The sequence below is a fragment of the Kogia breviceps genome, chromosome 16 (genome assembly GCF_026419965.1).
Source record: "Kogia breviceps isolate mKogBre1 chromosome 16, mKogBre1 haplotype 1, whole genome shotgun sequence".
Classification (NCBI taxonomy): domain Eukaryota; kingdom Metazoa; phylum Chordata; class Mammalia; order Artiodactyla; family Physeteridae; genus Kogia; species Kogia breviceps.
In genome coordinates this window covers 24,865,744-24,878,761 of record NC_081325.1, presented here as the reverse complement: position 1 = coordinate 24,878,761, position 13,018 = coordinate 24,865,744, and the positions used below count along the sequence as shown (strand labels likewise).

The window sequence follows — 13,018 nt, the reverse complement described above, 5'->3', positions numbered from 1 at the left end:
CAGCTCTGCCACCCTTTGGCAGTGTAACCTTGGGTAAGTTCACCAGTCTCAGTTTCTTTATCTGTACCATGGAAATGAGTATAGAATTTACCTTGCAGAGGTTTGTGAGGATTAACTATAATACTGTAAAAAAAAAAAAAAAAATGCCTAATCTACTGCCTGGCACATCGAAAATTTTCAGTTAGGTACCTTTAATAAGCATTTCATGAGTTTCCTGTCTTATCAATTGGATGGACCTATGACTTCAGGTCAAATGCACTGGAAAGAAGGAAATCAATCATAAAGAACTTGGGGGAAATAAGAGATTTACAAAATTAGTTATTTCTGGGCAAGTGATAGTGTTCGTGGAAATAAACCATGAAAAGGATGAGTCATAATGACTTATAGTCTTTAAACTCTGTAATGCTTGGGTCACTGATGTAGAACTGAATGAATCAATCCATATTAGAAATAAGGTCTTACTGGCAGCAGAAGTTCTGGGAAGTACTCCTTGGTGTGAGCCGTCCCGGAGTCGACCATTAGCCCCACCAAAGAGCCCAGGTAGGCTCCAGTGGTGGGTCACCTCAGGCCAAACAACCAACAGGGAAGGAACCCAACCCCACCCACCATCAGACAAGCAGATTAAAGTTTTCCTGAGCTCTGACCACCAGAGCAACAGCCAACTCTACCCACCACCACTCCCTCCCATAAGGAAACTTGCACAAGCCTCTTAGATAGCCTCATCCACCAGAGGGCAGACAGCAGAAGAACTACAATCCTGCAGCCTGTGGAACAAAAACCACATTCACATAAAGATACACAAGATGAAAAGGCAGAGGGCTATGTACCAGATGAAAAAACAAGATAAAACCCCAGAGGAGCAACTAAATGAAGTGGAGATAGGCAACCTTCCAGAAAAAGAATTCAGAATAATGATAGTGAAGATGATCCAGGACCTCAGAAAAAGAATGGAGGCAAAGATCGAGAAGATGCAAGAAATGTTTAAAAAAGATCCAGAAGAATTAAAGAACAAACAAACAGAGATGAACGATACAATAACTGAAATGAAAACTAACACTAGAAGGAATCAATAGCAGAATAACTGAGGCAGAAGAACAGGTAAGTGACCTGGAAGACAGAATGGTGGAATTCACCTCTGCGGAACAGAATAAAGAAAAAAGAATGAAAAGAAATGAAGACAGCCTAAGAGACCTCTGGGACAACATTAAATGTAACAGCATTCACATTATAGGGGTCCCAGAAGGAGAAGAGAGAGAGAAAGGGCCTGAGAAAATATTTCAAGAGATGATAGTCGAAAACTTCCCTAACATGGGAAAGGAAATAGCCACCCAAGTCCAGGAAACACAGAGAATCCCCTACAGGATAAACCCAAGGAGAAACACACCAAGACACATAGTCATCAAATTGGCAAAAATTAAAGACAAAGAAAAATTACTGAAAGCAGCAAGGGAAAAACCATAAGTAATATACAAGGGGATTCCCATAAACTTCACAGCTGATTTCTCAGCAGAAACTAACAAGCCAGAAGGGAATGGCATGATATACTTAAAGTGATGAAAGGGAAGAACCTACAACCAAGATTACTCTACCCAGCAAGGATCTCATTCAGATTCGAAGGAGAAATCAAAAGATTTACAAACAAGCAAAAGTTAAGGGAGTTCAGCACCACGAAACCAGCTCTACAACAAACGCTAAAGGAATTTCTCTAAGTGGGAAACACAAGAGAAGAAAAGGACCTACAAAAACAAACCCAAAACAATTAAGAAAGTGGTTATGGGAACATACATATTGATAATTACCTTAAACGTGAATGGATTAAATGCTCCAACCAGAAGACACAGGCTCGGTGAATGGATACAAAAACAAGACCATATATATGCTGTCTACAAGAGACCCACTTCAGACCCAGGGACATTTACAGACTGAAAGTGTGGGGATGGAAAAAGATATTCCATGCAAATGGAAATCAAAAGAAAGCTGGAGTAGCAATACTCATATCAGATAAAATAGACTTTAAAATAAAGAATGTTACAAGAGACAAGGAAGGACAGTACGTAATGATCAAGGGATCAATCCAAGAAGAAGATATAACAATTACAAATATATATGCACCCAACATAGGGACACCTCAGTACATAAGGCAACTGCTAACAGCTATAAATGAGGAAGTCAACAGTAACACAATAATAGTAGGGGACTTTAACACCTCACTTACACCAATGGACAGATCATCCAAACAGAAAATTAATAAGGAAACACAAGGGCTTCCCTGTTGGCACAGTGGTTGACAGTCCACCTGCCGATGCAGGGGACATGGGTTCATGCTGCAGAGTGGCTAGACCTGTGAGCCATGGCCGCTGAGCCTGTGCATCTGGAGCCTGTGCTCTGCAACGGGAGAGGCCACAACAGTGAGAGGTCCGCATACTGCAAAAAAAAAAGAAACACAAGCTTTAAATGACACAATAGACCAGATAGATTTAATTGATATTTATAGGACATTCCATCCAAAAACAGCAGATTACACTCCTTTCTCAAGTGCGCACGGAACATTCTCCACGATAGATCACATCTTGGGTCACAAATCAAGCCTCAGTAAATTTAAGAAAATTGAAATCATATCAAGCATCTTTTCTGACCACAATGCTATCAGATTAGAAATCAATTACAGGGGAATAAAACGTAAATAACACAAACACATGGAGGCTAAACAATATGTTACTAAATAACCAAGAAATCACTGAAGAAATCAAAGAGGAAATCAAAAAATACCTGGAGACAAATGACAATGAAACATGATGATCCAAAACCTATGGGATGCAGCAAAAGCAGTTCTAAGAGGGAATTTTATAGCTATACAAACCTACTTCACAAAACAAGAAAAATCTCAAAAAAAAACCAATCTAATGTTTCACCTAAAGGAACTAGAGAAAGAAGAACAGACAAAACCCAAAGTTAGCAGAAGGAAAGAAATCATAAAGATCAGAGCAGAAATAAGTGAAGTAGAAACAAAGAAAACAATAGCAAAGATCAGTAAAACTAAAAGCTGGTTCTTTGAGAAGATAAACAAAATTGATAAGCCATTAGCCAGACTCATCAAGAAAAAGGGAGAGAACCCAAATCAATAAAATTAGAAATGAAAAAGGAGAAGTTACGACAGACATCGCAGAAATACAGAGCATCCTAAGAGACTACTGCAAGCAACTCTATGTGAATAACATGGACAACCTGGAAGAAATGGACAAATTCTTAGAAAGGTATAACCTTCTAAGGCTGAACGAGGAAGAAATAGAAAATATGAATAGACCAATCACAAGTAATGAAATTGAAACTGTGATTAAAAATCTTCCAACAAACAATAGTGCAGGACCTGATGGCTTCACAGGTGAATTCTATCAAACATTTAGAGAAGAGCTAACACCCATCCTTCTCAAACTCTTTCAAAAAATTGCAGAGGAAGGAAAACTCCCAAACTCATTCTATGAGGCCACCATCACCCTGATACCAAAGCCAGACACAGATACTACAAAAAAATAAAATTGCAGACAAATATCATTGATGAATATACATGCAAAAATCCTCAACAAAATACTAGCGAACAGGATCCAACAACACATTAAAAGGATCATACACCATGATCAAGTGGGATTTATCCCAAGGATGAAAGGATTCTTCAATATATGCAAATCAATAGTGTGATACACCATATTAATAAATAGAAGAATAAAAACCATACCATCATCTCAATGTAGATGCAGAAAAAGCTTTTGACCAAATTCAACACCCATTTATGATAAAAACTCTCCAGAAAGTAGGCATAGAGGGAACCTATTTCAACATAATAAAGGCCATATACGACAGACCCACAGCAAACATTCTCAATGGTGAAAAACTGAAAGCATTTCCTCTAAGATCAGGAACAAGACAAGGATGTCCACTTTCACCACTCTTATTCAACATAGTTTTGGAAGTCCTAGCCACGGTAATCAGGGAAGAAAAATAAAAGGAATACAAATTGGAAATGAAGAAGTAAAACTGTCACTGTTTGCAGATGATATGACACTATACATAGAGAATCCTAAACGTGCCACGAGAAAACTACTAGAGCTAATCAATGAATTTGGTAAAGTTGTAAGATACAAAATTAATGTACAGAAATCTCTTGCATTCCTATACACTAATGATGAAAAATCTGAAAGAGAAATTAAGGAAACACTCTCATTTACCATTGTAACAAAAAGAATAAAATACCTAGGAATAAACCTACCTAGGGAGACAAAAGACCTGTATGCAGAAAACTGTAAGCCACTGATGAAAGAAAGATGATACCAACAGATGGAGAGAGATACCATGTTCTTGGATTGGAAGAGTCAATATTTTGAAAATGGCTGTACTACCCAAAGCAATCTACAGATTCAATGCAATCCCTATCAAATTACCAATGGTATTTTTTACAGAACTAGAACAACAAATCTTAAAATTTGTATGGAGACACAAAAGAGCCCAAATAGCCAAAGCAGTCTTGAGGGAAAAAAACGGAACTGGAGGAATCAGGCTTCTGGGCTTCAGACTATACTACAAAGCTACAGTAATCAAGACAGTATGGTACTGGTACAAAAACAGAAATACAGATCAATGGAACAGGATAGAAAGCCCAGAGATAAACCCACACACCTATGGTCAACTAATCTATGACGAAGGAGGCAAGGATATACAATGGAGAAAAGACAGTGTCTTCAATAAGTGGTGCTGGGAAAACTGGATGGCTCCATGTAAAAGAATGAAATCAGAACACTCCCTAACACCATACACAAAAATAAGCTCTAAGTGGATTAGAGACCTAAACGTAAGACCGGACACTATAAAACTCTTAGAGGAAAACATAGGAAGAACACTCTTTGACATAAATCACAGCAAGATCTTTTCTGTTCCACCTCCTAGAGTAATGGAAATAAAAACAAAAATAAACACGTGGGACCTAGTGAACCTTAAAAGCTTTTGCACAGCAAAGGAAACTATAAACAAGACCAAAAGACAACCCTCAGCATGGGAGAAAATATTTGCAAACGAATCAGTGGACAAAGGCTTAATCTCCAAAATATATAAACAGCTCATGCAGCTCAATATTAAAAAAACAAACAACCCAATCCAAAAATGGGCGGAAGACCTAAATAGACATTTCTTCAAAGCAGACCTACAGATGACCAAGAAGCACATGAAAAGCTGCTCAGCATCACTAATTATTAGAGAAATGCAAATCAAAACTACAGTGAGGTATCACCTCACACCAGTTAGAATGGGCATCATCAGAAAATGTACAAACAACAAATGCTGGAGAGGGTGTGGAGAAAGGGGAACCCTCTTGCACTGTTGGTGGGAATGTAAATTGATACAGCCACTATGGAGAACAGTATGGAGGTTCCTTAAAGAACTAAAAATAGTATTACCCTATGACCCAGCAATCCCACTACTGGGCATATACCCAGAGAAAACCATAATTCAGGAAGACACATGCACCCCTGTGTTCATTGCAACACTATTTACAATAGCCAGGTCATGGAGGCAACCTAAATGCGCATCGACAGACAATTGGATAAAGAAGATGTGGTACATATATAGAGTGGAATATTACTCAGCCATGAAAAGGGATGAAATTGGGTCATTTGTAGTGACATGAATGGATCTAGAGACTGTCATACAGAGTGAAGTAAATCAGAAAAAGAAAAATATCGTGTATTAACGTATATATGTGGAACCTACAAAATGGTACAGATGAAGCGGTTTGCAGAGCAGAAATTGGGACACAGATGTAGAGAACAAACATATGGACACCAAGCGGGGAAAGCGGTGGGTGTTGGGGGTGGTGGTCGGATGAATTGGGAGATTGGGATTGACATGTGTACACTGATGTGTATAAAGTTGATGACTAATAAGAAAATAAATATTTAAAAAAAATAAGCATTTCATGTATTCATATGAAAAGATAGATTTATTCTTTGTATTTAATTGCTTCATAATTGTGCCTAGTAATTAGTGTGTCTTTTCTGTTAATCCACTTTCATTAGTGTGAGAAACTGGCCTAAGCAAAAGCCAATAAACGTTTAAACATTTAATAAGGGACAGTAGTTCACTTTGAGCGTTTAATAGGGTTCTAATAATAGAACATTCAGGTTGCACTAATAGGATATTTTTATTGATAACTTACTGTGTGCCAAGTACCTTATTTTTTTAATATAAATTTATTTATTTATTTATTTTTGGCTGTGTTGGGTCTTTGTTGCTATGCACGGGCTTTCTCTAGTTGCAGCAAGCGGGCGCTACTCTTCGTTGCGGTGCGCAGGCTTCTTGTTGCGGAGCTTGGGCTCTAGGTGCGTGGGCGTCAGTAGTTGTGGCTCACGGGCTCTAGAGCACAGGCTCAGTAGTTGTGGCGCATGGGCTTAGTTGTTCCGTGGCGTGTGGGATCTTCCCAGACCAGGGATCGAACCCATGACCCCTGCATTGGCAGGTGGATTCTTAATCAGTGTGCCACCAGGGAAGTCACCAACTACCTTATCAGTCAAGATTTTTAGTTTACAGTCTTAAGGTTTTTGTCCAAGAATTTTCCTTATTAGAACTTTGGTTTAATCTTACTATGTAATATAGAGTAGTCCAAAGAATAACCAATGTAAGATGATCAATAATAACAAAAAAGAAATAATCAAGTTACTCTTGATTCCTGGTTCAGAATTTACAAAGATACTGTTGAAAGAAGTATGTGAAAAAGGTATTATGTAAAAACTTTTTTTGTTGTATTTTGTTGTCTTTGTTTATACTTCTTGGATTTTTCCAGTATAGATTTCTGTTTTGAGGCAGAAGGAGAAAATAAGGCAGAAACGGATGCTCAGGACGTGAATTGTCAAGGAGAAGGAATGGGTAGGGAAAGTATTAGAACTGACCTTAGGGAGGCAAACATTTTCAAGTCATTTAGTCTTGGATAAACTGAGGGCTAAGGAAGTCCTTAGGCAGAGCTGAGTGTAATGGTGCTGGGGTAAGGGAACCTCATCCCCACGTAACCTAAGAAAACATTCTTGCAGTTCCTCAAAAAGTTAAACACAGCGTTATCATATGACCCAGCAATTCTACTCTCAGGTATATACCCAAGAGGAATGAAAACATATGTCCATGGCAATGTTATAATAGGCCAAAAGTGGAAATATCCTAAATGTCCATTAACTGATGGATGGATGAATAAAATGTGGAATATCCATGCAGTGGAATATTATCTGTCAATAAAAAGGAATGAAGGAGAGACATGCTGTACCATGGAGGAAACTTGAAATCATTATGCTAAATGAAAGAAGCCAGTTCACAGAAGACCATATATTTTATGATTCCATTCAAATGAAATGGCCAAAGTAGGCAAGTCTATCGACTAAAAGTAGATTACTGATATTCTAGAGTTGAGGGGGTTTGGAGGAGTGGGGAGTGATGATTAACAGGTAGGGTTGTTGGTTCTTTTTTTTTTTTTTTTGGCGGTACGCGGGCCTCTCACCATTGTGGCCTCTCCCGCTGCGGAGCACAGGCTCTGGACGCGCAGGCCCATGGGCCCAGCCGCCCCGCGGCACGTGGGATCCTCCCAGAACGGGGCACGAACCCGCGCCCCCTGCATCAGCAGGCGGACTCTCAACCACTGCGCCACCAGGGAAGCCCCAGGTAGGGGTTTTTTTTGGTGTGGTAAAAGTGTCCTAATATTGATTGTGATGATGTTGCATTCAACTCTGTGAATATAATGAAAACCATTGACTGGTATATTTTAAATGGGTGATTGTATGGTATGTGAATTATATTGCAGTAAAGCTATTTTTAAAAAGGTTAAGCATATTTATATTACAAAAAATTAGTTTTTACAGAACTAAGTAGAAAAAAAATGAGTGAAGACATGTTCTGATTGGTGGTGATAGTTTATTTAAATGTGCATTTATTTACTTTTTTAAAAAATTGGGCTATAATTGATATATAACATCATTAGTTTCAGGTGTATAACATAATGATTCGATATTGGTATACATTGCCAAATGATCGCCACAATATTTAATATTTATTTACTTTTTGTTTTTTGGTTTTTTTTTTTTTTTTTGAAAAATTAACATTTCTTAACTTAGAAAGCCATGTTTCCGTTGAGGCTAGGGTATGTATTCCAGGGGAAAAAAAACACACTCTGTGTTGTGGAAGGAAAATCTACATCCTTTTATTAAACTTGACATTGTCTTTATTATTTTATGTTCCTAATTGAGGGTATGGCAGATGTATTTAGTTAGGTTAGGAATTTCCTGTAGAAATGTAGCCTCTATACGCCCACACAGAGGGCGTATATCATATATCTGCTCAGTGAGGTTTGTGGGAATCTGGCTCCAGCAATCCCAAAGTGTCATTCTGTGGAGGAGAGTACTTATAAAATCCAGGAAGGAAAAATGTTTAATTTGTGTAAAGAGTGGTGGTTCAGTGTAGAAGACCTTGTTCCAACTGGGAAACAGTATTTTACTGCAAACACCAGGATTCTTAGTTTTATCTGATGTTTGACTTACCTTTCTTTCTTACTAGCTTTCAAAACGATTACAAGAAAAAAGCTGGAAAGTGGGAGACCTCCTGCAGGCTGTGCTTAAATACTGTGAGGCAATGGAGAAGGCGTCCAGAGACGAGAGATCTGAGTCCCTGTTTGATTGGCTTTTGGAAAATGCATAGAACAAACTCCAAACCAGCATATTTTATTATTTGTTTTGAGAGAGGAAGGCTTCAACAGATAAAGATGCATAGGGTAAAATTTAAATAGTGAATATTAATATTTAAAGTGAATTGGGAGGAAGGTAGATACAGCTTTTTAAGTGCGTTGTGTCATCACATGGTATATATAGTTCAGACTTTTGTAATCTCTCAAATACTATCTTTGTTTATTCTTCTCTACACATGTGTAGTGTGTTAAGACCCTAAGAACGTGTATTTGAAGGCTTTCAGGGACATTGACTGACAGCATTCTTTTTGCATCCAAATAGTGCTGCTAGAAATTGCACTGAGGTGGCTGAAGGTGGGTGACAGGGATAGGGAGTTATATTTTGCTCCTTTGCAAGCAAATGGTATCCCATTAATAACAAATCTCACATCAAAAAATAGCATCGAGGCTAATTTTTTTCTGACATCTTTTGTCCTATTTTTAAGGGTCAATTTTATTTTCATAGTTCAGCTGTTGGTAGCTTTTTGAATCCCCCAAGTTATTTAATTTCTTAGAAACATGAGTAGTTTAGGTTTCTATAAATATCATAAGTGGTAGCTTCCCCAGCCTTTCATCAAATGACATTATTTGCTAACGTTACCAGTTGTTGTGGCATGAAAGCAAGTGTGTGTGTGTGTGTGTGTGTGTGTGTGTAAAGGAGAATTTTACCTTGCTAGTGGTCAGTGCCCTCTTTTACTCTTTTCTTGTTAGAAACCCACTGTTAACATTAAAAAGGTGCTTTAAAATAAAATGTCTATAAAGATTGTGCAGTAAGAATTTTTATTTCTTTTTCACTCTTTTGGGTCCCCAGCTTATCCTATAAATGAAAATAAAGGTGCAAAACATGTTGACATTTTAAAACTTAATGTTAATTTGGAAATGCATTTAGAGAAGCCCAATAATTATTTTCACTGTTGGGATTTTGGAAAAAAAAACACCCCACTTTAGCAAAGATAAGCTTTTTCTAGAAAAAAATTGGACCCTCCCCTGAATCCCTTCTCCAGTAAAGTGTATCTGCACTGTTTTGTAAAGTCGTGTGATATGGTCTTTCTGGGCTCTGCATTTTCTACTACTTGTCTTTAGTAACTGCGAGTTGACTTGAATAGTGGACCAGTATTGTGTTTTGTATGTGAGGGTACGTGTGTGTGAATTTTTGGTTTTTCCATTAGCAGATTTTGTAACCCTAGAGTAAATCATTTTTTGTTGGAGGCTTTGGTTTTGCTCTGTTACATTTTCTTTTTTTCTTGAGCACTGACTGTTCTCAAAGCTGCACAAAGTATAGAAGACATAGCACCCACCAGGGGACAAGGAATAAGGGCACTTAAATTAATTTGAATTATAATTACAGTAGAGAAATTATTTTACTGCTTTTTAAGAAAAATATCAAAATCTATTTAAATATTTCAAGGTTACACTGTGTAAGCTTTGGTTTTTCTCAATTTAAGATAAAGAAATAGAGCAGGCCTTAAAAATAAATTTTCCTGAAGTTTCTTCAGGTACTTTTTTAAGGTGGAGAAATGCGCAGGAAGTATACATAACCAGAATTGATTCTGTCTTTAGCTTCTCAGAACTTGATATGCAGCAGCACTGGACTGGGTTTTTTAATGTTAGGAACCAGGTTGTTATAACATAGATTGATTGATTATTAAGCTTAGATTGATTTTTTACAAGTGTATAACTATCAAGTTGTGTTTGTTGACTTCGATGTATGTACGGGTTTTATTAACAGCAAAACTGAGTTCTGAATTTCTTTTAAGCTAAAGTGACAATGTATTAGTTCTGTAAAACTTTCTGTACTTGAAAATGTTTGTTTATTTCACTTATGGTAAGATTTGCCTCATATCTTTGTTTTCTTTGCATTATCTGGAGCTGTGATGGATTCAGAATTCCCTTATTCAGCCACTGCGGACTGACAGACCAGTCCTTAGACACTAGCATGCATAGTACTAATCACAGTGGAACTCCACACTTCTATCAGTTCAGTGCAGGGATGTAGAGAAAAATATTAAGTGTTGACAGATGTGAAAAGAAACGGGAGTTAAGCTTCCGTATATAGAGAGAAAACATTGGAGTTTATTTATAACAGTATCTTTTAATCAAGAACAGTCTAAACTTTGTTTAAAGGCACTTTGTGATTTTTCCAAAGACGTTGTAGATCTATTTGGTTGCTCAGCCTTCAGAACAGGTCTGTTTGTTGAGGACAACTGTGTCTTATTCTGTTAAAAATATACTTGGCATAAGTAGATTTATTATGACAGCGTAATACTGCCATTCTGCACACTTTGGCCCTTATGAAATATGATATTTTATTCAGAACTGTTAAAATTGTGTTGTGCTTTGGGTTGAATTCTCTGTTTTATCAGTTTCAGAACCATCGAAGGATCTGTGGAAAGAAAGTGAAGGAGGCCTCTGACGGGGTTTTTAGAACATTGTTTCAGACTGAAATGGGGCACTTCTTTCATATTCTTCTTTTCCCAAGCCAAGATTAAATTACATTTATATTTTGAGTATTATTAATTTTGATTTCGAATATATTTCCTGATTTATACAAAAGGAATGACACGGAAGAAAATTACAGTATCGGATGGTGTGACACAATTTAATGGAGTAATAAAATCTTTGAGAATATTCACTCAGTGAATATATGTGATAACATCTTCATATTTTGAAAAATATGCCACTTACCCTTTCACATATTTGATGTGAATTAATTCAATTCATAATACTTTCATTTTGCTTAAATAAAGTTTTATTTTACTGGTAGGAGAAGTTAATTACTTAATTAAATGCACCAGGTATAAAGTGGAAGATAGTTTACCCACGTGACTTTGATATCATGCACGTTCCTCAAATGCAAAGTTTAACCTTGACTCCTCATCAGAGTCTAGACGCAGATGTCTTCTTAGTTAATTATTTAGCAAATATTATTCTTCCACAATTAAAATGATCAATTTCCCATCAGTCTGTTGCTTTAAATTTTGTTTTTTCAAGGGAAACTTTCCACAGAATTTTTAAAAAGTAATGCATCCATATTTAAGGTGTAGGGAAAATACTTTCCACTTAAAACCCTGTCCACCTGTCACCACATGAGAATTAGAGCTTCCGTGGGAATTATGAAATTGTACTAAAATGAAATGCATTTTTTCTCATTTTTTTAGAAGACCCTGCACACACTTACTCACTGTATTCCTGTTCTGAAGATGCAGATACAGTGTTGGTCACTCTTGTCACTTTATTTATTTATTTATTTTTTTAACCACTCATGTACATTCCTTTCACATGGGTAGAATTATAGTTCTAGAAGTTCATTGTTTTGTTTTTGTTGAAATGTTTGAATACTATTTAATATCAGGTTTTAATATTTCTGGATTTACTATCTTTGGTTACTTGTGCAGTGTTAAAAGTAATTCACGTTTTTGTTTAATATACCAGATATAGAGCAAAAGCAGCTTTGAGTAATTGTAGCTGTTTGTGCTGAATTACTACATTAAGATCTTGTGTAACAGTTAACTTTTTTTTTTTTTTTTTGCTTTTCAGTAATTTAATATGTTCATTTACCAAAATACAAACTAAAGTTTTGTTTTAGCAGTGGCTCAAAATAAACGTTTCAAAAATTACTTTTGTAATAATGTGCAATTAATTGTTCTTTTATCTTTTTCCAGTTATTTAAGTCTGTGATCTTTCTCTCCCAATTAAGAATTCCCCAATAAACTTAAGAAATGCCTGGCCTTGGTTATCAATCTGTAGTATCTTGTTAACATACTCAGTATAGAACTAAAAAACAAAGGCATCGAAGTGGAATTGCTGTGGTAGAAGGCACATTGAACAACCTCAGTGCTTCTAATGTGGTTTTCAAGAAGGACGGAAGCTAGAAATATTCTTAATAGGACAGTGAATCCTAATTTCTCATTCAGTTGCCTCTGAATGCTGACAGAATGACTTGAAAGACTGTTTCCCCAACTTGTTGTGGATTTTAGTGCAAAGTATCAATGGAATATTGTGATTGCCTTGAATATGAGCGTGTTAGGAAACTCTTCTGGCCTGGGTTGAGCACTTCTTCCCTAGGATATAGAGATCAGACCTTTGTCATGCTGTGTAGCATCAGGCACTTGAAAGTTAGGTGCCGGTTGTTTATTACTAATGGAATTTGACTTTGTTGTAAGTGTCTTAAGCCTAGGAATTAGAGAATGATTTTCTAGCTTTTCATGAATGTTTCAGAATGCTAGGAAATAATGATAGCATATAATGGCCTGGGTGCAAGTGCCTCCCAGTCAC

The 13,018-nt window shown here is 36.8% G+C and overlaps 1 protein-coding gene across 7 annotated transcripts in view; it reads left to right on the top strand.

Moving 5' to 3' along the window:
- AKAP11 (A-kinase anchoring protein 11) overlaps positions 1–11,371 on the top strand; it is a 49,160-nt gene extending 37,789 nt beyond the window's left edge. For 5 of the 7 annotated variants that reach the window (XM_059041717.2, XM_067016156.1, XM_059041716.2 and 2 more), the window contains one exon: positions 8,578–11,371. In XM_059041717.2, coding sequence (XP_058897700.1) covers positions 8,578–8,718 — 141 coding nt within the window. In that variant the 3' untranslated portion in view covers positions 8,719–11,371. The remainder of the gene's footprint in view (positions 1–8,577) is intronic. The other 2 variants (XR_010837107.1, XR_010837106.1) reach the window with 1 other exon arrangement.
- The last annotated feature ends 1,647 nt before the right edge of the window (positions 11,372–13,018 follow it).